This window comes from Apteryx rowi, unplaced genomic scaffold (assembly GCF_003343035.1).
Source record: "Apteryx rowi isolate R43461 unplaced genomic scaffold, aptRow1 scaffold_32, whole genome shotgun sequence".
NCBI lineage: Eukaryota > Metazoa > Chordata > Aves > Apterygiformes > Apterygidae > Apteryx > Apteryx rowi.
In genome coordinates, this window is record NW_020449641.1 from 3,846,575 (window position 1) to 3,871,246 (window position 24,672).

At 44.7% G+C, this 24,672-nt stretch overlaps 1 protein-coding gene across 2 annotated transcripts in view; it reads left to right on the forward strand.

Moving 5' to 3' along the window:
- CCDC50 (coiled-coil domain containing 50) overlaps positions 1-23,492 on the forward strand; it is a 47,683-nt gene extending 24,191 nt beyond the window's left edge. The window contains exons 4-11 of one of the 2 annotated variants that reach the window (XM_026070950.1): positions 1,459-1,549; positions 5,855-5,972; positions 13,117-13,223; positions 13,834-13,878; positions 14,510-14,614; positions 15,083-15,162; positions 16,221-16,318; positions 17,371-23,492. In XM_026070950.1, the coding sequence (XP_025926735.1) occupies positions 1,459-1,549; positions 5,855-5,972; positions 13,117-13,223; positions 13,834-13,878; positions 14,510-14,614; positions 15,083-15,162; positions 16,221-16,318; positions 17,371-17,390 (664 nt within the window). In that variant the 3' untranslated portion in view covers positions 17,391-23,492. Of the gene's footprint in view, positions 1-1,458; positions 1,550-5,854; positions 5,973-9,973; positions 10,388-13,116; positions 13,224-13,833; positions 13,879-14,509; positions 14,615-15,082; positions 15,163-16,220; positions 16,319-17,370 lie in introns of those variants that run through there. The other variant, XM_026070951.1, reaches the window with a different exon arrangement.
- The last annotated feature ends 1,180 nt before the right edge of the window (positions 23,493-24,672 follow it).

The following is a 24,672-nucleotide window of genomic DNA, read 5'->3' on the forward strand; positions in this document are numbered from 1 at the left end:
TGTGCCTTTGAACTTGGAACAGGTCTCTGCCTGGCAAATTTTTGTGTTTTGCTTGACTGTAGCTTTTGTTAACTGGATAGAAGAAACTGATGTCTGAAGTTATTTGACCTATTGATAACTCCAGCCTTACGAACACTGAAATTRATGAGGGAAGGGGATATAAATAGCATGCAGTACCCAACTGTAGGTCTGCTTCCAAGAAACAGTTAATGGAAATACAGAGCCTTCTTTTCCATCCTGTTGTATGTCCTTTTCCATGCTTCTAACAGATTAGATATTCCCTGGTGGCATTTTTCTTCTAAACCCCCTTTTTGCTGCAGTGACCTTCTCCCCTGCCCCAGTCCTGTACCTATTCACTCCTTCCACTTCTTTCTTTCTCCTTGACTTCCTACAAAAAAAGGGGCCCCTGCCATGCTGCTGACCTCTCCAGCAGTGCCACTTCTCTCTGTTTCACTACAAAAAGTGCTTGTCTGCCTTTACTGTCTTCATTTCCTCCACTTCTGTCCCGCACTCCCTTCCAGTCCTTTGCCTTCAAGTTTGCCAGGTCATTTGTGCCCTACTTCTAGCTCAAGCCAAGAACCGGTGCTCCAATCAGTCAGCAACCCCTGCCCATCCTTCAGGCCTGTTTGCTGGACCTCAGTGAGACTGTTCTCCCTCGGAGCACGCAGCTGAGCGTTGCACAGTTCTTGCGGATGCTTTTTGCGTAATGTTTCTGAAATACGGCCTTGCAAGTCTGCCCACACCACCGAAACTTTTATTTCATGTCTTAATTACTCTGGTTTTTCTTTTTCTGTCCCCAGTTAATGCAATCGTGCATTGCTTCTGCATCCACAATGGCACTGCGGTGATTGCTTCCTCACCCCTTGTTTCGACTTATGTCACTCTTTTGCCTCTTTGCACTGGTTCTGCTTTCTCTCTCTCACCCCAGCTCAGCGGGATCTCTCATTCATTACTAAACTGCCACCTCCAGCCTCTGCTTGGCCTACTTATTGCATTTTCCCATAAGCATTTCTGCACTTTCTCCTTCCTGGCTTTCATGTGAAAACGGCTGCCCAGAAACAACTGTATTAACCTTCCCCCAAACTCTTCCTTTAGCACTATGTATGCAAAAACTCTTCAGCAGAAGTAGGCTGTTTTTTGCAGACACTGCTGCGCATTGTCTTGGCCTGCCATATCTTATTGCTCCAATCTCCTCTTCTAGTAAGCTGTCTATTAATCTGCTTTCTCTTGCTTTATTCTTCAATTATGAATGTTTTGGGACACATCTTTTCTATATTTGTCCAGCAGTAAGCACAGGGAGTCCTGCTRCCTGGTGAGGGTTCATAGTCTCTGCAGTATTACTGAGTAATAACTCTTGTGTGTAAATCAGATGGATTCTGTCACTCTTTTTAGCCCTGTCTCCAGGCTGACTGATGTCTGACTTCAGCTGTGTATAATCCTTGTCTTCTTGCCTTCTAGGGAACGACAGGACTGTGAGATGGCTCAGGAAATCCAGGTGAAGCTGGTATTTGAAGCAGAACAGCGACGCAGGCAAGAGGAAAAAGATGAGGTAACCTTTAAAGCTGCACAGATGGCAGGGCTATTTGTAGTGACCATTTCAGTGCAGGCATCTCCTAGTCATTAGCCAGAGGAGGTGGTTTACATGGTGTCAAGCCTGGTCCTCGCTGCTCACGCAGTAACAATACAGGGAACCATGTTGCAGGAATACAGTACAGTCGTAGTCCTCACAGTCAAGGGTTGTGGATGCCAGGGGCCTTGCTAACAAAGAGGCCAAGCAATATGTAGGTCTTGCTGAGGTGCTCGAAGCCCTGGTGTAGGGAAGTAATTGCTTCTGCAGTCTGAGAACTTTTTTTCTTGTATGCAGGGAGACATGTACTGCTTTTGGGACAGTCCTGGACTGTGATTGCTATGGTTCTTGATGTGAAGACTTCAGCAGGACCCTCAGCTAGCCATCCACCTCCAGCTTCTCCATTGCCTTCCTTCATCTTCAATTTAGTTTTTCAGAGTATGAGCACCCAGGTGCAGTCTCTTGCTAGCAGATTCCTTCTGCAATTGCAGAATATGGTTCTACTGCTGCCGCCTGAGAGTGGTCAGTGTGGTCTGTTCATGACCTTCAAAAGATTTGGCTTGTTGATTGCTTTATTGTGTCAGACTGTTAGATTTTGTATTCGAGAAAGACACAGAAATGGAGGAACATTTGAGTGTGAGCCTGAAGCACGGCCCCATTTCTGATTACAGTGGTTCCCTAAGAAGTCCAGCTGCTTAAGATGCTTAAGAGGCACCTGGTAGCATTTGCCCTATTGGAAGAGCCTGAACAAAAGGCTGTGTGTTCTGCAAGAACCTGAAATAAGGACCTGTCCTTAACTGACAGATGCTTGCATAAGACCTCTCTTTCCTCTTCTGTCATAAAGCCCAAACAAGTACTCAAAAGCTGGCCAAGAAGACATGGAAAGGTAAAAGGGCTTATGAGAGAAGCTTGTGGTAGCAAGTGGAAAAAACTCAGAAGCACTCTGGCTAAAGGATTTGTGATCTAAATGTGACCATCTGTCTGATTCTGTCAGGGAGGTAAAGGGGACGCAATAGTACTCATGCTGGCTGTGGCAATCGCACCTTTCCTTTCTGCTTAAAATAGAGAGCTTCTGGGATGTCAGCAGTCTGAGAACAGGTCCCTGCAGCCTGTCAAACCAATGTGCTGACAGCCTATGCTGTAGGGGGACAGTCTTTAAATGAACGTGACTCAAAGCAATAAAGAGAAGCCATTAATAAGCTTTCTCTTCCTGCTGGTATGTGGGAAGTTCCCAAGTGTGGTTGAAATTTAGCTGTGCACTGAGGCTGTAGCTGAGAACCAATGTGTGATGATACTGCCTGCCTTTGAAACAGGACTTTTGGAGAGATTGGATCGATCCTGCTTCCCAGAGGCAAAGATGGGATAACCTTCCAGGGTCCCAGCCTGCCTTATTTCTTTTGGATGGGCTCCTGTGCTGATGCAGAGCCTGAGAAAGGCAAGTGCCTGCTGACAGCCCCCCAGGGCACTGTGCAGCTCTGTAGGGAGTGGGGCCCCATCAGAGACACCCTTGTAGCCCTTGGCACAACATCTGTACACATACCTTGCAGGTCACTCTGTATTACCCAGGTACTGGACACATGCCAGATTAGTCTTATATTTGCTGCACATGAGAGCGTAGTATTTACCCAGCATATTTGATAAGTCCCCAAAATCAGTAGTGGCTAGCAGTGTTGTGACAGTGCTGTGCTTTGGGCAGATCTGCAGTCTGGTGCAGAAGATTTTTAAATGAAGCACTAAGCCTATCTTCCTAGAAGTCCACTTTGTAAAAAATGGCTTATGTGGATTTGCAAGTCCTGAACTGTTTCAGTCCTGGAGATAATACRCTTAAGTTCATATGCTTATAGATTTACTGTACTTGTTAGAAGGGGTTAACTGAGCCAGGGTAAGGGATTTTTTGTTGTTGTTGTTATAGAGCGTGTGTTGTCCCCAGATCCTTCACAAAACTGGTTACCATTTAAGTCTGATCTGAATCCTGAAGTAAGTCTGTATTTAAACACCCATCCAAAGTCCATCAATGTTGGCAGACACCCAATGTTTTGGAGGGTGTTGGCTCTGACTTTGCATTTCAGTGATATCTTTCATACCTGCAGTATTCACTTTACCTGCACAGCTCTATAAAGGCCCTGAGCCTCTCAGGAAGCTGTTCATTACTCTGTTTGCCAAGGCAAACTCAGCACAGAGACATAAGTGGCTTCCTTGCCCTCTACAGCATGTTTTCCCTCTGCTTTGGGGATGTATAAAGACGTTCATCCACCAAGTGGGTTCAGCCTCTATTACAAACTCGCCTAGGGGCTTAAATGAAGACCAGGAACAGTGATTGGGTTGGAGGGAGTCTACAGTCCATGGTAGTGCGGAAGGAAGTGCAGGGAGAACTTAGTCTTTGAAGGTGGGTTGGTACTTTGACAGGGTGGCCTGGGATGGGGGAGACAAGGCCATGTATCTGCCCCCCTTCCTTGGCTCTCCTACTTCTGAACCAGGCTCCCCCCTGTTTCTGTTGTCTTGTCCAGCTGTGCTCTTGGGAGGGGTCTTTGGCCCTGGGCTGTAAGTCTGATGAAACATGCTTCCATTTTACCACAACTGGGCCAAAATGGCTGCTTTTGGAAGTGTCCCAAATAYGTTTGGTAAGGTATGGGTCCCTGCAAAACCCCTGGAGGATAAGAAATGCTTTCCAGCCATGTTCATTGGTGGCATTAGGAATCAAATGGCTAAAACTCACCTTTGCTGTTATTTTTGTTTGGTGTTCAAGTATGCTTTAGTTCAGAGCAACTAAACTTGTGTCTTCCACATCTGTCAGCCTTGGCCAACTCAGGTTTAGGGAGGCTTAAATGAATAACATCCTAAGACTTAGCTTGCCATGCCAGTATCTTCCAGCTTCTCTTCCTAGCTCCAAAACAGCTCTTCTGACTCATGAGCTTCTGGGTCCCCAAATCAACAAGCCCCAAGGAGCTGTTTTCTGTTGCTAGGCCTCGTTGAACCATTAATCATCTCAAAGGAAAACCAATTAGGAAAATGGAGTGCTGTTCTCTTTGATGGTATATCTGCCAAAGCTGCAACAGAAGATAAACAGCCTACAGTCCCTACAGCRCTCCTGCATTGTGCGTTACTTCTTTCTTCCTAAGATCCCATTCAATTTTCTTTCACTCCAGCCTTTGTCTGTCAAATTGATGCATTTCCCTGTTATCATCTTACAGCCCCTGTAAATTACACCCCACTTGCTTCAAGTTCATGRCTTGTTCTGGGAACTCCTTTTAGTCAGAAGAGCCCTCAGCTTGAAAAGCAGTCTTTATCTCTGTTTTTTTTGGTTGGTTGGTTGGTTGTGTCGTCTTGTTGTTGTTGTGTGTGGTGTTTTTTTGTTTTTTGTTTTTGTTTTTTGGGKTTTTTTTGCTAGTGGAGTTTGAGAGAGGTTTAGTACACTGCTTGTGTGAGCATGCTTGTGTAAGTTCCAAAACCTTGCTGAAAGCCCGTGTTTGTACATGCAGTCCCTTCGGCCATCTTTGGCCATTGAGGTTTTCTGTAGTCTTATGTAGATGGAATAGGAATCTGATGGAGCAAGTTTTGGAATAGGAACCTGCAAGTCTGCCACATGATTCGAAGTTCAGTGGTGGACCTTGATGAGATMACATACTGGTTGCTGAGGTGGCTCCTTGCATCAGTGGCTAAGCTGGAAGCACCCTTCGCAGAGGGCTTGAATTCATACTTCCAGATCTGTACTGAGGTGCCTTAGCTACGTTGGCACTGTGTCCTAGTAGCAGCATTTTGCATAGATATAAAACAATGAAAGCTACAGGCCCATGGGATGTGGGGTAGAGCTGATGATGAGCAGAACATCTTGCCAGAACTTCTCCCTAAAAAGAGGTTGCTGCTTTTATGCAGAAGGCAACCAGATACCATGAGGAAGGGTGATCATATGATGCCTGAAGCCTGGTAGTGATGATGGGATGAGCAGGCCTAGAGATGTGTTCATATGGAAGCATGAAGAAAGGATGTTCAGCAACAAAGACAACCTGCTTACATGTGGTGAAAGAGAAAGRCTGTACATGGCTGATAGTTAGTTTGTGTGAGTCACTGCCACAAAATGAGGCTAAGGGCAAGAACATAGGACAGGATACAAGGAAAAAAGGATTGTTAATTTATGCAGATCTTATACAGATCTCCTGTGCAAGAGGCAAGTAACCCTGTCACGGCCAAGTCTGGAAAGTTAACCTATCAGGATTTTTACRTGTGTATTTGAATAAAAGAATCTGGAGATGTCCTTTCGGGAAAGGTAATGACTGTTTATCTCTGTAGGACATTGCCCGTCTCCTACAACAAAAGGAGCTGCAGGAAGAAAAAAAGCGCAAGAAGCACTACCCAGAATCGCAGGGACACACAGTCTATGAAGACAATTATTATTCAGAGAATGGAGGTAACTTTCCTCTAGATAAAGGGTCAAGATCATGGTAATACAGGTGAACTTTGATCTGGCATCTCAGTTTGGGACATTTTCCTTATCCTACAGTTCTGTGCCCAGCACTATAACATTGCATCAGTTTCCAGGGGTTAGGACCAGACTTTATTCTAGTGTAAGGAAAGGGGGAGGGGTGGGGGGAGAAGGAAGGGGGAAGACAATGTTATACTTTTCTTAAGGTCCTATAAGATGGCCTAAAGGATAGAGGTGGTGTGTGTATATGTGCATGCACATGCATGCATACATGTTTTGAAGGGGCTAGTGGAAAAAGGCAGTAGATGATGTTACATAAGTCACAGTTATTACTGCATAGTGTGCATAGTATACTGCATATTGCAAGTGTGCAGAGGAGAAATGCAGGATGATTCTACACTTGCATTTGAAGAGAAATGGTTCTGGGTGCTCATCTGTGATGCTGGCACTGGTAAGTGCATAAAGGAATAAATTCTGGTTCATGGGACAGCTTTTCAAAAATAATTCCTTGCAGGTATGTATCTAAGAACTAGAATTAGCACAATTGCTTTGAATGACTTACTGAATAACAAGGTCATCTCCACAGGATATCTTCACTGTGATTATCATCTGGGACTGTATGTTGTGGAAAAGATATGACCCACAGGGCTGTATTGCTTTCTCTTGGGCAGCTTTTATGATCTAATGCAGGCTTTYTTAAATTGGGAAGAGACAATCAGGGTGTGCTTAATTATGGAGCAATCTGGGGATTGCTTTGCTTTTTGCTGGTGGTGGTTCTTATGTTCTTTCTTCAGAAAATATGTGGTGGGGAAGAAACAGGCTGTTTTTGACTAACAGATTGTCAAGATGGAGACCAAACCTCTTATTTGTTACTTTAACATCCCTGCCATTGGTGATTTTAAATATTTTTACTTGAACTTGCACATAAAGTATTTTAGGCTCAATTGGGAGGAAGTTCAAGAATGGCCAAGAAAAYCAACAGCACAAAGTGCAGAACTGTAACTAGCTAGGAACTTCATGGCCATGAGCTCTGCTATGTGTATAAAGCTGGGAAAGACACGAATTTGGGAGTCTTGTGGCCATCCCTCACCCTAATTTTCAGAATTATGTGGAGCAAGTTCCTGAAAAAAAATACAGTATAGGAAGTAGTCTTGCCATGCAGAGCTGGGAGGATAGGATGAATTGCACAGAGCCTGTGACTTTCTGAACTTAGACTGTGGTGTGGATTTGGAAAGCAGRGTATCTTGTGGGTCTAAGTTTTCTTCCTGCAATAATCTGTGGTGTAGGAGGTGAGGTAGAAAGTTTTCTGCCTGACTATTCGTACTAGTATTGCTTTTGGTTCTCGTTCCTTAAAAATTAGAAAAGACTGAAGTGGATTTTGATGCCCAGACCATCTGGTACATTGATCTGGAACCTCTTAAGTACTTGRGCACCATTCAATTAGGCTCCAGCATCCTTGGTTTGTATCATCTTTATTACGTGTGAACTTAAACGCACAAAGCCCTTGCTTTGTTCTTTTGTTTTGTTTTGTTTTTTTGTCTGTCTTTAAACTGGATGCAAATTTACCCACATCCTGAAGGAATGTGGATTAGGGCTATTGCTCCAGAGTAATCCCAATTTTTAAAAAGAAGAAAAACAGACATGAAGGAAGGCAAAGTTCCTCCAGAAGTATCTGTGCCATGAAAAATATTCTGTATTCGCCCAGTCACGTGCTGCTTGAGAGAGTAACACCAGGACATAAGGAGTGTTTACGCTGCCCCTGCAGAAGGTGTCACAGGAAGTGGCACCTGCCTGGAAGCTTAATCGCCCTGAGATTCGCTAAAACCAAATTTCCTGCTCAGGCCATCTGGCATGATTGTGTTACCCGCACTGATCCTTTCCCAACACAGCCTTGCGTTCCAAGCCACGCTTTGCTTTCTCATGATCTCCTTCTCTCTCGCTCTGTTTATTGAGCTTTTCTTAATGACAAAATTGAGCTAATTCTCAAGGATGCTGAGTTATAGACCCTTGCTGGTATCATTCAGAAACTGAGTCTTGCTTTCAGTCTCTAGTGGCTGTTGTTCAGTAAGTCATCCAGACTTTATTTGCTACTTATAACAAATAAAGAAGGAAAATCATGCTAGTGATCTGAAACTGAACAGAAAAACCCACCACTTACCAGGAACTGCTGTGGTTACTCTTACAGTTCCTGACTTTTTAAAAATATACCTGTTCTGGATAAAAGTCACACAGATTTGTTTTCAAGGTGGATTTTCTGTAGGCTATATTTTTGCTGGCTCTAAGAAAATTTTTTGTAAATAGTATAACTTGAAAGGAACATTCAGGGGTTTTTGGTTTTTTTCTGTTTTCTTTCCCTCTTCCTTCCAAAATCTGGATGATTGTAATAAATAGCTCTGCCTTTTTTAAGACAGAATGCAATCCATGTGCAGTGAAATCTCCTTTGAATATTTTTAGATACTATAAAAAACTTAGGAGTGGAGAAGGAATTTACTCTGCTTGTTTTTGTATAGTTCTGTTTCAAATCAGCCTCTGCTTCAGGGAAATATTTTCTTCAGAAATGTCTTCACTCTGAAAAGCTGCTTTAGACATAATATTTCACTCTGTGCAATGATTTTTTTCTTAGCAAATACATTGACTAGAAAACAAATTGATTAGCAGATTGGGTAGAGGCAGACTGCTGCATTCTCACAATTGTGTCAGTTTTATTACTGAAACTAAAAGCAAAGAAAATTTCCACCTGCTTTTTGGAAAGCACAGAGGAAACAACCTGGCCAAGCTGCCTAGTTAGCAACTATTCCACCTACATTGCTGAGGTCAGGAGGTCAGGTTTTTTCAAGTCCTATCCTGCCCTTAAATTTCTGTAGCCCTCTCTACAGTCAGAGTCTAAGCTTCTGCTTATGCAATGAGTAAGTGTGGACCCTGAAGCTTCTGGGTCTGCCAGAGATAGATGACAGTTTGTGTTTGTATGGTGCRGTTATCCCTGATCTCATAAAAAGAGAGGTGGAATGGGATTGCCATTATGTGGGTCATCATCTCCCATAGTCAGGAGAGGCTGTTATTTCTGAGGAAACATCTTATGGCTAAAACCAGGGCAAGGCACCAGTTCTCATAAACTAGGATCTAGCTTGACCCTCTGCTTAGACCCTTCTGGCCTRAATTATTCTGCCTTACACTCCCCTGCTAGCTCCCAGCCTCATCTCCATTTTGTGCTCTCCTTTGCAAACCTCCTTCTAGCATCCTGCAGAAATACCTTGTCTCCAGGAGATGGGTTGCTCTGCTGTCCATTTTCCACCCCAATTGCATCAATAAAAGCCCTTAATCTCATTACCAGCTTGGCCTTGTCTTAGAGGTGCTTGGATACACTTTTGTGATGCATCTGTGCCTTCTGCTCCAGCCCCTTGGCCCGTGCATAGCTCCATCCCTTGCCTGCACTTGGGCTAGCTGTGCTACTTTTTCACTCTGTCTCCCGTTATATTCTGTGAGCACCTGCTGCCTGCTTGCCCACCATTATTTTCCTTCTGATCCCACCATGCTGGCACTCCTCGCTTCCACCTACATTTCCAGCTTTTCTTGCATCAGGCTCCTTTGTCTGCATGTTGTGGGACCTGCCTCGTTAGTTACCATTAACCCGTGTGTCACTAACCAGCTCCCTTGTTTGTCCCCCCTCCGTTGCTCAGCACACCTGCAGGGTGACTCTAGAGAGCAGGTTTCTGAGCCTCACAGACCCCACAGTGGTGAGAGGCGCACGCATCAGCGGAGAGAGCACCAGAAAGTGCCCTCACCTTTGCCTGACAATGCCTCTGAGCGCAGGCGTCACCCCTCAGAGGACCCTCACCGTTCTCCTCAACCAAGCAAGACCAGGAGCAGGCATCAGCATGACAGAGAGCGGCAGGAGTGGACATCAGCCAGCCAGCGGGGGTCTAGGAGACCTCCCAGCCTGGACCTGGAAAGAGGGGCCGAACGTGCTGCCCCTGACCGCAGTGATAGTTGGGAGCCACGGGAGAGGAAGGCAGCCAGCAGAGAGGAGGCTTGGAGGCCTCTCAGTCTTAATCTGGAGTCAGAGCATGAACTTGCAAACCAGATGCGACATGACAGAAAGCCATCAAGGCAAGACAGAGAAAAACACCTTCCCCTTCTTGATGTGGAGCTGGAAGCTGAGCAGGAAACCTGGCATCGTGGTGGCAGGCAGCTGTTGCACCCAGAAAACCATAAATCCCGCCATCATGACCGCGCATCGCTTAGGACAGCTCACGACAGGAAGCTCCATGACTCCGAGTCCAGAGAAGATCATAGGAGGGGTGAGGAGAGAGATTGCAAAAGAACAGGACAGAGGAGAAAACCTTCCGCCTCTCCACACACAGTGACCCAGGGAAGGGTTGGAGACTGCCAACGAGACTCAGGTAACCAAGTAATGGAGAAGGTGTACATATGTGTGGGGAAGATGCCTTGCTTGCCCCATCCTGTTGTTTGAAACCTATGTTTGTTTGGTTTTCTTCCTCTGAAGACTCATATCTCAAATATCTTTCTGTTGTCTGTACACAATGAATCCTGCCCGGGTTTCTCCCTTACTCAGTGTGATTCTCTTTATCCATTAAAACTCTCATTCTATTTCCTGATACATCCTGTGGCATCAAAGAGGACAAGTAAGAAGGTATTGTTAGAAACTGTGGTCTTGGCATCCTATGGAAAACCACCCTTTACTTTCATGATCTAATTAGTGCTGAGCTCTCCTTGCACAGGAACAAAAATAACAAGTATTTTGGTTATACCTTTCTGTTTCATTGATTTGGGTTGCAGGGCTGTAAATAAGGACAGTTTGTTTAAGCACTAACAAGCCAGCACTTCACATCCACTTCCTATTGGAAACCTAAGCGATTCTTGTTGGGGAATGTTCTGTGGTGAAATTAGATGTCTGAACTGGAGACGTCTGAAAGACTGAGTTCTTGTGAAGCTCTGAAACAGGTGGATTTTGCTAGAAAACATGTACTGATGTGAATTTTGTTGTTTAATAATACTTGGTGCTTTAAAAATCCAGATACACTTTTCTGCTTTTAAAACCACAGTAGGAGTGGGGGTGATCTATCTCTTAGAAAGTGAAAGTAGGAGTTTAGAGATTTGGACCTCTCTAATTCTGCCACAGGGTGTAAAGCTTATGTCTAGCCATCTGTCTGGTCTTCACTTGGAAAGGTGGAGATGATAATGCGTGTCTGTCTTTGGAGATGCTGTGAGAATTATATTTTGTGTTCATAATGCAAAAGTTTTGTTTTGGGATGTTAGAAGGTGTTGATCAGATCTTTATAAAATTAATAGGTCCTGATTTACCCTCATACAATGTGGACCCTGAGTGACTCAGTATCCTATCGCACACACATTGAGTTAAAATAGTCAAGATAGTCAAGACATTTAAACAGAAGCTCACATCCTCTTCCTGCAGGGTGTAATCATGGCTAGCTGTGTGCTTCCCTGAATGTGGGCAGAGGTGATATGGAAATAATGTTTATTGTTGTCTTCTGAGCAAATCAAGACTGGCACCGATTGATGTGTAAAGAAAGCTCGGTCCTGGTTTCAGCATGGCTCTCCAGCAAGCAATTCCTGGAAATTCAGTTTAATCCTTCATAGAGGCAATGGTGTATGGGAGCTTGTCAGCAAGCTTGCATTCATTCCAGCATGGTAAAACTGCATTTACTGTGGCCTTGGAAACAGTCTGAATGATATAACTCTGCCCAAGCTGGTAGTTTTTGCCAGAGTTTCTGCACTKGCCTAAGACTGCAGCTCTTCACATCTTGGACTGGTCAAATTGTTCTGGGAAAGGCCAGGCCATACACTTGGCTATAACATGCCAGAAATAAGTTGTTTCTCTTCTTGTGCTAGGATGGTTTGTAAGAGGGGTGTTAATTGCTTAAGATCATCAATCGGTTGACTTCAGTTTAAATGAAAACAAAAAAACACRCACCTTTTTACCCAAAGAGAAGGTRCCTCCTATTCCTACATTTTTATGSAAAGTTCATGCATGTGGTCTCTGGCCCTGTGTAGTTTGCAGTCTGAGGGGGATACGTGGCAGAGTATGACAGTGGTTTGTTGATAGATGCACAGAAAGCTTTTAGAGGTTAGTTGGTTGCTTCTTTTTTTCCTTGGTCTTGCCTGATCAGAAAGAATCTGGTATATGGCCCAGTAACATGTAACATCTATTTATAATAAATGCACGAACAGTGTAACTGGAGACATGAAAGTTTTGAGTGAAACTTATTTTCTGACTTTGGCGTGGAAGAGCGACAGACAGGCATCTGGAGTATTTATATACCGCAGATAAAAAGCAGAAACCTCATTTAGATGTCGGAGATTACCAAACAATACAGTTCAGGCTGCAGATAGAAAGAGAAGGCATTCATTGTGTGTGAATGAAGCCATACATTTTATAACAGGGATACAGTAAGACTCCTTTGATGCCCTATTGCAAGTAGACTGTGGAGAGACTCTCAAACTGCAATATTTTTGATCATTTGGAGATGGTTTAAATTTAAAATAAACRGATAAAACTCTCTGCCCAAAGCAAGAACTGAACCTTATGTGAAGTTCAAAAATGTTTACTTGTCTGTTTTCTCACTGTGAATTGCAAAATTCATGGGTCAGCCCAAAAGAAGAAATTGTTGGAAACCCTGTGTGAGCCTGTCCCAGGCAACTTTTGCAGCCCACGCTGTTCCAGAGATATGTTTTACAGAATCTGCTGTGCTTATAGCACGTTTTAGGCTGCTCTCCACTGCTGAGTTTTGCCAGCAAACGTATATCAGTCCAGAGTGTGAAAAATCTACAGTTCCTTTGCTACCATCGCTGTGCAGGCAAAAACCATGGCAACAAGGGTAACTTCTCCTGCCACATAGTGGCATTTGTTATGTAGGAAATGGTGTAACTGTGCACATAGGAAAAACTCATTCCAAGGCATATATTCCACCTCAGCTAAATATCCTGTCAAAATAGCTGTCTGGCAGGGACTTTGCTGTGCTCTCTGGTCCCCTTGTGTGGGGTTTTGCAGGTGGCTGAGGAGTCRACACTGAGGAGATGGTGGGGATTTCCTTTCAGAAGCATTTTGGAAATGGGTGAATTGATTGTTCTCTTTCTCCTAATTTTGTAGGAGCTAAGTCAAGGGGGGAAAAGCAAGCCAGCTATGACAAACCTCAAAGGGAACAGGAATTGTCTGATGCAGAGATTGCTCGGAAACTGCAAGAAGAAGAGCTCCTGGTAAGTAGAGAGTGTACATTAATCAGCTTGGAAGAATTAACATTCCCAGTAGTGACAATTTCCTTCTGCAAACTTCTTACATCTGATGGTGACTCTTAAAACCTCAGCCTTGCTCCTCTGCATTCTGGTGCTCATCTTCTTCTCCTATACACACATGTGAAGTGAGAGGTGGTTTCTGCCCAGTAGAGCTCTATTTTCTGTAGTTTGCTTAACACAAATCCAGGCACACCTGAAAATTAAATGATCAAAGCAGAGGGACATTAAATGAACATTTCCATTTGGGTGAAGATGGCATATAGTCAGCATGGTCAGCCCAGAAGTGAGACGAGCCAGTGTGAACCTTTGGTGGGAGAGAGGGCAGCAGGGTTGGCAATGTATTACAGTGTGACTGGTAGAAAGGTGAGGGCAAGATTCAGCTGAGAAGTTGAAATGCCAGTTTAATATCAGGTTGTGAGGTAACTGTTGAGCTAGTTTAGTGTATTTGGAGGCGATAGTAGCACAGATGTTTGAGCACCTGCCTGCCCTGCCCAATAGGTTGATGGATATGAGTTATTCAGAGGTGTAGCTATTTTTTCTGTGTTTTCTTGTTTGTTTGTTTGTTTGTTTTTAGGCCAACCAGATGGATGAGAAGGCAGCTCAAGTAGCCCAAGATGAGGTGAGCAAGAACCCAAATGTTCTCACTATGCCTTTACAGTAGAAACTGTTAAACCCTACTTGTCCCCTGTGAWGCTCTAGCTGTTCACTTCCCTCCCTGCCGGGGAAGCTCAGGGCTCCACTGACGTTTGTTCCTAGCTGGTTTGCATACTCAGGCTGGCTGAACAGAGGATTTCACTGCCTTTTGCAGCCACAGCAGATCAGGAAGGCTTATGGCTGTGTAAGAGCAGCTCTTGTAACCAAATCCCATGGGGGACTATGACATGTGGTGTAAGGTGAACCCCACACAGGAGGAAAAGAAACGGGGTCAAAAGGCTTTGCACATGCAAACCAGGCAAATCGGGGATCCACTGAGCATGTAGTATGTAGCCAGTCTTGTTTCTGCTGTCACTTGATCTCCAAGCACAGGCTCAGGTGAAATCCTGACTCCTATGGTTTTGCAGCCATTGCATTCAGTAGCCATCCCTTATGGGGATCCAAGGACCTTGCATGTTATAGAGGACACAGTACAAGATGCTTTAGGCCTCTAACGGTGATGCTCTGTTAAAATGTGTTTGGGAAAGGGCTTAAACAGTTCTAACCCACAAGAGCAGTAAAATCCTCTGACACATGCTCTGTATTTTTTCTTCTAGGAAATAGCCCGTCTCTTGATGGCCGAGGAGAAGAAAGCTTTCAGGAAAGGGAGGGAACGAGAAAAGTCTTCCTTTGAAAAGAAGAGGCATGATCAAGACTGGAAGGTATGTCAAGCTTCAGGAGGCCTCACAAATGAAGCAATAGTCAAGGTACTAAAGAGGGGTGTGTGTTAATTTCAGGGCCAGATGGAGATAGCTCTGATGTTTTTAGCCTCCATATTGTGTTGAATCGGTTGCAGGGGCACAGCTGAGTGCAGCCTTGTGCTCTGCTAAACCATGTGTACAGTCATTACACAGTGATTTTATGCATTTGACCCTAGCTTAGGGATGGATCCCCCAGTTCAGCCTCATATTTAGAGCAAAGCTTCAGTTACACTCGGCAAGGCTGTTTAAGGTACTGGAAACTGGACCAGATCCTGCCATTTGCATGTATCTGGCTGTAGTTACTTGTGTGTGTGAACTGAGCACAGAAGGRCTGTGCAGAGCTGTGGAAGCCTTGACACAGTGGCTAGTTTCTTGCAAGGCCTGAGGACAGCCTGTTGGTGAGCCACTCTCCCTTCTTCTTCCCGTCAGTACGATGCAAGCGAGTCAACGCGCTCAAAGTCAAAAGAAGGGCCTGAACCTCAGCGACACAAAGGCGACAAGTCTTTACGGTGAGCTAAAGACATGGCCAGTAAAACTGAGGAAATGCACGCAAGAGGCTGCTCAGAGACTGAGCCCTGGGGAGTAGCTGTGGGGAGACCAGCCTGATCCTCAAGGGGCTTGGCGGAGAGTGGAGGTTTTAGCACTGAAGAGATATGGAGGGCACAGAGCCTGGGGGGTGTTCAATGACATGCGTCATTTGCTGTGCTTGTGGCATCTGGCCATCTCAGTCTCCTTGCCCAGCACTGACAGAGATTGATGAGCTTGTGCAGTGACATTTGTTAAATGGCAGAGAAGCACTGAGAGGGTTAAAGAGCTTCTGGGTATGTGAAACCAAATATCATCTTTGGGCAAGAAGGAGGAACCATGATACATTTGCATGATTGTTCCCTTGTGTCCCCACTGCCCAGCTAAGCCCTATGCGCTGCTCCTGCTGCTGCATGTGGAGACCCTGCTGCAAGCAAGTGCATTGTGCTTGTGGGGTATCTCCTTCCAGAGCTGATGGGAAAGGGATGTAGTACAGTGCTGCTTCCAAATCAGTCAGCATCCTGGCCTGATGGGACTGAATCCTGGAGGTGACCCTGGTGGTTTTGGTTTCCAATCCTGAGATGAGCCTAGAAATTTTTGTTTAGCTAACAAAAGAGGCAGCAAGCAAGGTGTGCAGGTGGAGACTGAGAGGGATCTCATTAAAACACTCTGGAGTTAAAAGTGGGTGCATATTAAGCACTTTGAAATGTTCCTTGTTCCTTTTGACTGAGATTCCCATTAAATTTCATAATGGGAATATTTTGTTTTCTGACAACTTGAAACTGTTATTTAATGAAACCAGACCATGGCAAAGCAGTGAATACTGGGCATTTCTCACTGTAGAAATGCTGACCAGCTGTGCTCAGAGGAGCTGGTCTGCAGGTGGAAAGCCAGGGCCAGACACCAGTTTGTACCAAACCAACAGGGACAGAGCAGGCAGCCGAGGTATTGCTTTAGCCATGCTATTGTGCCTTTAGTGTGTGGGTTTTTTTGTTTGTGTGTTTGTTTCCCCATCCCAACATTTTTTTCCTGTGCTTGGCAGGTCACAGCCTCTCCTTGATGACTTTGAACACGCTCGTTATTACACAAGCCAGCCTAGCCCCTCCCGCCAGTTTCCCAAACATGAGCACTCTCCTAAAGGTAGGATTGAGTCCACAGTTGCCCCAGCACTTGGGTTATTGTGTGCTATTTTCCTCAAATAACCAGCCTGAAGGATAGGACTTTTGGATGAGAGATGCTAATAGAGAGGAGGAATGAATATATTGTCCCAACAGGCATGTGATGCTGTTCAGTGTTCAAGTTGTACTTGCTGAGCACGTTGCTGGCTGGGAGAGTAAAAAACTGAATTAGTTTGCCATGTCAAACTGCTCTGGCTTGCCCTTTATGATCTCTTAATGATGAATGACTGTAAATCCAGGCAGCAAATGAAAGAGAAATAAAATGAAGACAATGATGTGATAGTTTTCAGGTGAGTCACCATATGAAGTGATTCAATACAAGACAGAAAACCCTCACAGTATCACCTGTCTGGCTGCTGGATGACCAGACAGAAGCTTGTCCTGAGATCAGGCTTGTTTTGTTCCTGTAGCATCTCAGCACTGTTTTGTTGGCTTGTATCCTGAAAACATTTGGCACCAGAACAGTGTGGGTGGGGGTTGTTCTTTTTGTTTTGGTTTTGTTTTTTGCCTGACTTTAGAAGTATAAAAGCTAATTGTTTGAGTTATCTCTAGAGTCTGTGGGGGGAGAAAGGTGCAGCCAGTGTTCAACTTGCTCAGATTTCATCCGACTCCACTGATTATAACTTAAATGTGGAGTTTATTTTACAGAATTTAAAGTTTGAGCCTTTTTTGTTCTGTCTTCATCAAACAAGCTGGAAAGTTGATGACTTTTTTTTTTATAGTTTATAAGCCCAGTGTTCCTTACATTTTCTTTAGTGGGACACTGGAAAGTGGTTGTCATGCCATTCACGTTCACTGGGAGAAATGCAAGTTTCTGCCTGTCTCATTGACCTATCCTTCCATTTGTTTGAGTAATGTTATGTACAGTCTCCACTTTGGTATTTGACTTCACCAGCATCCTGAAGTCACACAGACATCCAAGGGGGCAGAACAAGTAAGACTTCTGCAGGTAATATTTTCTTCACCAGGATCTACCATGCTGATTTCTTTTTTTCTCTCTGTTTTGCTTTCCAGGTTCCCGTAGGAAGCAGTAAACTGCCAACTTTTGCTTTGGTACTGACTCTTCTGTAGCAAAACTTCCTGGAATTGCCAGGCAACTTTCTTGATTCCTTACCCAACAGGAGGTCCGCCCTCCACCCCCAGGATCTCCTCTTTAAGTGTCGTCATTTTAATAAGGAACATTTGTTCATTTCAATTTCATACTTGTATGTGATCACTTAAGCAGTGCAGTACAATCTAGCCGCTACTGAGCTGTGTGAATCAACTAGCTGATTTAAAAGCTCCCTTTTTTACTCCTTTGAGGCTTTCCTTCTTGTTTTTATTTTTAAGCTTTGACTGGAGCTTGGACAAATAGAGATGCATATACAACTAGAAAGAAAATCCAAGATATGAGCTGGGTTATGGCAATGCAGCAGAACATCTGAAATACAAGTCCTTACTATATTAGGATGACTTAGTGCAGAGAGTTGTAAGAGGGAACATGTGTTTCTCTCTGTGCTGGGTAAGAAAGCTGAGCCAGTCCAATGGAGAGGCATATTAGCTTGCAGGAAGGAGAGAGCGTCTTCACAATGTACACCAGCAAAAGCTAGAACTTGAGACTGATGAGGAAGAATTTGCTTGTAGAACAAATTTTCTTAACTGCTGTGGTTCTTTTTAGGGTTTCCAGCAAGCACTCCTAAATTCTCTATGGGTAGAGTGTGCAACCAGGCGTTCAGCTCAAGGTTATCGGATAAGATAGTTAAGAGGAAAGACAGTTTACACTGAAATTAGACCTTATGTGCATGACTTCTAAAGGGCTCCAGTGAGTTGACAAAGCTGAGAGTTGTGGATTGGGAAGAATCACACACACTGATTTCAATGCCTGAAAGGACCTCTGTGGTCACCTGCTTTGAGCTTCAGCATAATGCAAGCCAAGGAATTTCATTCGGGCCAAGCAGGGACTACTGTTACTCCTTGCTCAGTTGCTGATGCACTGAGCACTGTAACTCATGTCTAAACCTGAATRTGTCTTGGAAACACAGGGCTGAAGGAGGACCGTATGGGCATTGGACATTGAATCCAAAACCCACAATAACAGGSAACTCAGAGACACTGAGTCCAAATCAGTCAACAAAATGTCTGTGCAATGTGTGTGCCTCCACATTGCTCCATACAGTACCCCAGGCAGCCTCCAGTCTGGATGAAGTGATTGCTCTCTGGGGCATGGTTGTGCTTGCAAGTTTGTCTGTACAAATTTGCTCATGCACTGATACATATATTTTTCCCTCCACTCTTTGAAAATCATTCTGCTCTTACACAGCCAGGTAGACTTTGCCCTTGGCCTCCTCTCATTCTAAATCTTTGGTCTTTTTAATCTTTTTTTTGCCATTTGTTTTTTTTCAAGTGCATTTTAACCTGCAAAGCTGAGCAGAGGGACAATGGTTTGGAGTCTGTTAGCCATACAGGCTAGTTACTCACTTTGGCAGTCTGGTTCACAGCAGCAGAGCCTGGTTGTGGTGCCACTGCATCCCAGCTTCCTTATTGCCTGGCACCAAGTCGGTCCCGTCATGCTCTTTGTTCTTCGCTGGCTGCTGTAACTCTGCTGCCGGCTTTGATGAGCAGGGGCAGAGCCGCGACTGTACTCACCCCCTCGCCAACCTGCTCCTCTGCCTAGGAAAGAGGAGCCTGCCAGCTCTGCAGAGCTTTGTAGAGAGGAAATGCTGGCCTGAAGCACTGGTAGGAAATTGGAAGAAATCATGGCTCTCTTCTCTTGCACTAATTCACAGTTTAAGCCTCAAGGCAGCTGGAAGGCTTTAACTTTAGCTGTTGATCAGAAAGTTACTGTGAAACAAATCACTAGGAAGACAAGGCAACTTGTTCTTCACATAAGTTGCAAAGGCATATCTAATACCACAGCAAGAGCCTGTGCTTCGCCTTAACCCAAGTGAAAAACTTCCACCTCCTGCCCTGATTGGGATGTTTCTACCAGTTCCCTACCTGCAAAGTATCAGCTAGTCCCCTGATAGAGATTTGCTCCAGGCATGCACTAGCTGAAAATGTAGCCACATAGGACCTTGTGCATCAGCAGCATCCCTTTAAGTGCATGCCCTTGCTTCCAGACCATGAGCCTGCTCACATGCATCAACCCTTAAGTGACTTGCAAGCTCTTGCTTGCTTGCTTGCTGCTTCTTCTCAGGAAATATCCCAGCCTGCGGCTAGATTTTACTGTCTTTGCATTGTGCCCTCTTCTCTTTCCATCTGTCCATTCAGAAGTGTTAACGTTGTTTCAAAGGAACAGGAAAAAAAACAACGTAGACCGTATATTTTTATTTGATAACTTGGGCCAATGTGGCAACCTCATTTGCAATGGTTTTATTTTACAAATGTTTATTTTTATATTTCATGTAGCAGTCAAGATTTTTACTGCTGAAAATGCTGGGAGTTTTTTTGGTGGGTTTCTTCCTCCCTTGCATTCCATCAGACTGTATTTATTGTTGTGAAATGGATCTCTAGTGGGGATTTATGTACCGATACTTCTGCAAATACCCCAGCCCAGGCCCTGCTGCCTGTGTCATCTGGCGCACTTGTGAAAACTGGATGGGGAAAAATCCTGCCAAATCAGAAAGTAGTTGTCCTTTGTAGTCACTGTGCATGGGGAAAAATGGTGACGGTGTGCAAGGGCAAGGAGAAATCAGCAACCAGGAATTCAGCCTTCTGTGGGCTTCTGTAGCTGACTGTGATGGGTTTTCTTGCACTGCAGTTGGCTGCTGTAACTTCTGTCTTATCCTAGTCAGAGAAGTCATGAAGGCCCTGAGCCTGCTGACATCCGAAGAACCTGTGAATTCAGGAAAAATGCTCAGGAGTGTCTGAGTTGTTGACTTCAATGGGAGGGAGCGGGGGCTAGGTGGTGTGAGAGTGTGTTCTGATTGACTTGTTTGGAATCTGGGGAAAGTCCAAAGACCATCCCAAAGCCTGGACTGTGATGCTGCAGGGTCTCCTTATGAGCCTCTTCTGGCCTGCCAAGCTATCTGCCCATGGCACCGAGAAGAGGGAGCTCAAGGGAAGGACCCCAGGAACATCTGCTGCTTCCTTGGATGCCTTCAGGGAGGGCTGATTGCTTTAGGGGCTGCTCATCTCTATGTCCCCCTGCCCCTTATCCTTAACTTTTTTATTTTTACTCCCTGCCTTGGTTATTTGCTGTCCCTTGTAATTGTTTTTCTCCCCATTTTATTTTTCTGTAGCTTTTCTGAAGAAGGAGGCCCAGGGGTTATGTTGGATGGGAGCTAACACCTATACCTAGAGAAACTGTAAAATTAGTAACTGAGAAAAGCATATAATAAATAGGATATAAATAGAGCAACTGTTCCTCTAATAGGCCTTGCGGGCCTCATGCAGTCAGCAGGCTAGAGACTTCCCGAGGCAAACATTTTAGCAGCCACTCTGGCTCCTCTCGTGGCCCCACTGAAGTCAGCAAGAGTTGAGTTAAGATTGTGGATCAACAAGGACCCAATTCACCTTGGGGCTTAGCAGCCACAGTTTTGCTGAAGTCAGGGAGATGCAGTGACACGGGCCAGATGCAACACTGGCAACTTGCGTGTGTGTCCCTGGGAAGGGGCACATTAAAGTCATTGGTTTTTAGAAAAAAAACAACCAGAGCAATATTTCCTTTCCATGATGGACAAAATGTTTAAATAATTTTTTTTTTGTCTTCTTTTGCCAAGTTTCAGTAGCCTTGCCTATGGCTTTGTTCTGGATTTAACAGTATGTCAGAGTCCCGGTCAGGCACGTGTGCCCAGGCTATTTCGACTCTGTATCCCTTTCTTACTGTGCACGTTAATAAGGCAACAATAGTTGCATGAAAAGTTCATCACCTTGAAATCTTGTCACTTCCTTACCTCCGTGGTAGGCACACCTCACCAGCAAGAGCTCCCCCACCTCCTCACCTCTGCCCGAAGCACAACAGCCCGCAGAGGAGAGGGCGGGCGAGCCGAGTGATCGTGCCTTACGTGCGTGCGGGGATACTTGATGTCCCCTGTATAATCTGATCTGAGTCAACTTGCTTTGAAACACTGTCTTAAAATGTGGACTGTACAGCTTCCTGCAGGGAGAAGCGGTTGTCATCATGGGGATAGATCCAGCAGGTTARTCTCATGGTTTTCAAAGAACTTTATGGTTTTGAATTTAGTGGGGGAAGGGAAATTATCAGCTGTTAATTGTTAGATTAAGTCTTATCATTGGATTTCTCCCATGGGGAGGAGAGATAGAAGTTACAAATCCTGCAGTCTGCTTCACTCTGTAAAAGGGATCTTGTATGTACAGTATTTTTATATCTCTGCATTTCTACCTGTCAGGATTGGAATCAGAATTAATAACATCTCTCAGTTAGGAAAAAAAAAGAACTTTTTTTTTTACAGTGATAGATCTTTGTAAGGTTTTTTTTGTGCCAAATTACAGCCACTGTTACATTTCCTTTTTTTAAGGGTATGAATTCAGTTTATTGCTATTGATCAATGTGTATATTATATATATTTTTATTATCAAGGTTTTTATTTTAATTCATATTAACCTGTATGCAAACTAACTGTGGATTGCTAATTTATATATAAAGGGGAGCACTTTAGAGACAGTGTGAGAATCCCCTGCTTAGTTTACACTCTTGTAATCCAGCGCAGCCAGGCTGTAAAGCACAACGCTTCTTACACAGAATATTCCCCTGGGTATCTGCTATGCAAAGCAGATCCCTCCTGCTGGTCCTCACAGCACGCTGACGCTGCAAGGTGTTGGGCGGACCCAACAGGAACCAAAGCACAGCTCACAGGCATGGACTGAGGCGCGAGCGAGCGAGCTGACCTCTCTGCTGTCCTGCTTGTGGCAGTCGCGCCAGGGGAGGCTGCCGCAGCAGGAATTCCAGTTTGGGGTGACTTTGAGGTTTACTCTGCCCTATCTTCTCCCCCAGGAGACAGGCAAGTCTCTCAAGATGCTGAATGCTTAGTTTTGCAGCTGCTTTGGGAGACAAGTACAGGATAGCACTGAGGCACAGCAGTGCCCCTCACCTAAAATATACCACTGGGTAGGTTCTCGCTGTGCTGCGTGCAAGTGCCACTCGGACTGCTGTGCCCAGGGTGGGCTGCAGTGTGCAGATTTTGTTGGGAAATCACACTGCCCTCAGCCTCCGGGTTGGAAATTTCATCAGCTGCCTCCTGCCCCTTGGGTAGCACAAGGCAAGGCTTAGGCCATGCAGCTTGGACTCTTCCCAGGAGAGGACACTGGCACACACAAATGAGTATTTTCTACTTCACGGTAAACAAGTTTCACTGTATCAGTGTTCGCTCTAAGTAGACTCCACAGTGTGTCTCCAGCTGCATCTGTGCACTGCGATACAGTTAACTTCCTCAGAGAAATAACTGCAGTTCTCTAATTTAGCTCTTTAGGGTAAACTTTCAGCCTGTTGAATCTAAATGCTAGCCATATGGTGGATTGTCAAATGATGGATATGATGGATTAGTCAAATGGTTTAAATTCCTCAGAGTTGCAAGTTTAGCCTGTGTTGCAACAGCTAATCCTTAATTGCAAATTGCGCACTGACAATAATCCATCTATGCAAGCCTTTTTGTTTTTCTTATTTTTGACTGTTCACTATAATTTTACCAGGTTTGGCATAGAGCTTCTGAATGACATTTAACCAAAGTATCATGTCTGTGTGTGTGTATAGCATGTTTTGCTTCATACTCCTGAATTCATTGAATGTAAAGAGAACATTGCCTTGCCCCATCTTGTTCAATAAACCATTGTCTTTTGTTATCCACCGCATACTTCTGTCCCTGTGTGTGCTTTTCTGGGAGCACTGAACCAGGTCCTTTTCCCTGCGGTGAGTCAGAGGTGTGTTGAGTGTGTCCTCCTGCTGGATGCTCCACTTCTGTTGGTTGCACAAGAGCAGGGGAAAACGGCGCTTCGTTCCACCCTTCCTTTCCGGAGCTTAGCTTCTTCTACTGATAATTATGTTCTTCCAATTTGATAGATGTAGCAAAACAACAATTTATATTTGATTATTTCATGGCCAGAGAGATGGAAAAAAAGCTGTATAATGTCTTGGAAAGAATCTGGACTGTTTCATTTCCTGAGACTGTGATACTGAAAAATAAAGCAGTGTAATTATTTGCAAGGGTAGGATACTTTATTTTTGTTAGCATAGCTTTTAGTTTGTAAAATGCCTGCCTGAAGCTTCCCAAGAACAACTCAAACCTACAGTCGTGTGATGAAAGGCAAGAAGGAAGCATGACAAATGTCCTGTGACTGACTGACGCCTTCAAAGGCAATTAGGAGAGGATGCCAACCACATGCAATTCAAACACGATCAGACACGAAGCCATTTCCATGTCACGAATTCAGTTTCTAACTGAGCATGCTAAAATAAATGGGAGGTTACTAAATATAAGGTAAGGAGCTTGAGTCCAAACTGTAAACCTTTCTTAACAGTTTATTTACTCACTGATTTCCACTTTTATGCTGAATACAGCCATTGCAGAGGTGAGCATGGTGCACCAGGCTGCCCCCCATGAGCTAGTGACCTGTGCCAGGACAAGTGCTCTCACTGCAGCAGAGTTCAGTTTGGGGCTTGATAAGGCCTGTGTTGTAGCACTACCCCAGTGCTCTCAAATGCTATTAAATCTTTACCTCCCACCAGCTCCATCGCAGGGTGCAGGCTCTTTAGGATCAGGCTCTTTAGGAATTGGCAGGGACCAGCAAAACAGTTTGAAAATTAAAAGTCATAGGACAGGGCTAGCAGGGGGAAGAGCCCTGCTGTAAATACAAGGCACTCAGTTAGAAATGCCAAGAGCTCTGCCAACCTGCAATTTATTGTAGCCTCTTGTCTGAAATGGCTGGGTTAGTCTGTTTTCTTTGAAAACCTTCTTTCATGCCAGCCTTGGCTCTTGTTTAAGCGTTAGACTGGGCTGGGCGTTGGTGGGAGGGAGCCAGTTGGAGTGCCAAGGAGCATCTTTTGCTTGCTGCATGAACATGTGCACAGAGGGGTTATATGTGSGAACCATGAAGGGAGCAGTTAAGAGCCCCTGGTAGCTTTATTTGTCCCATATCATAGGACTTGCTGATCTCTGGGTTTCTGTCTCATGTGCAGCTCCCAAATTGTTTGGATGTGGCTGGGGAGTCATCATGCTATTGGTGATTGATCCAAGCTTACCAGCTATCTTCCAACCATGAGAAGAGGCTAAGCTGGCAAAGACTGCTTCAAGCCAGCATTGCTGAGCACCCAGAGGTCTAATTGCCCGCTCAACTGCTCTATCCTGCACTGGCAAGGTGYGATTTGCAGAGGGCAGCCAT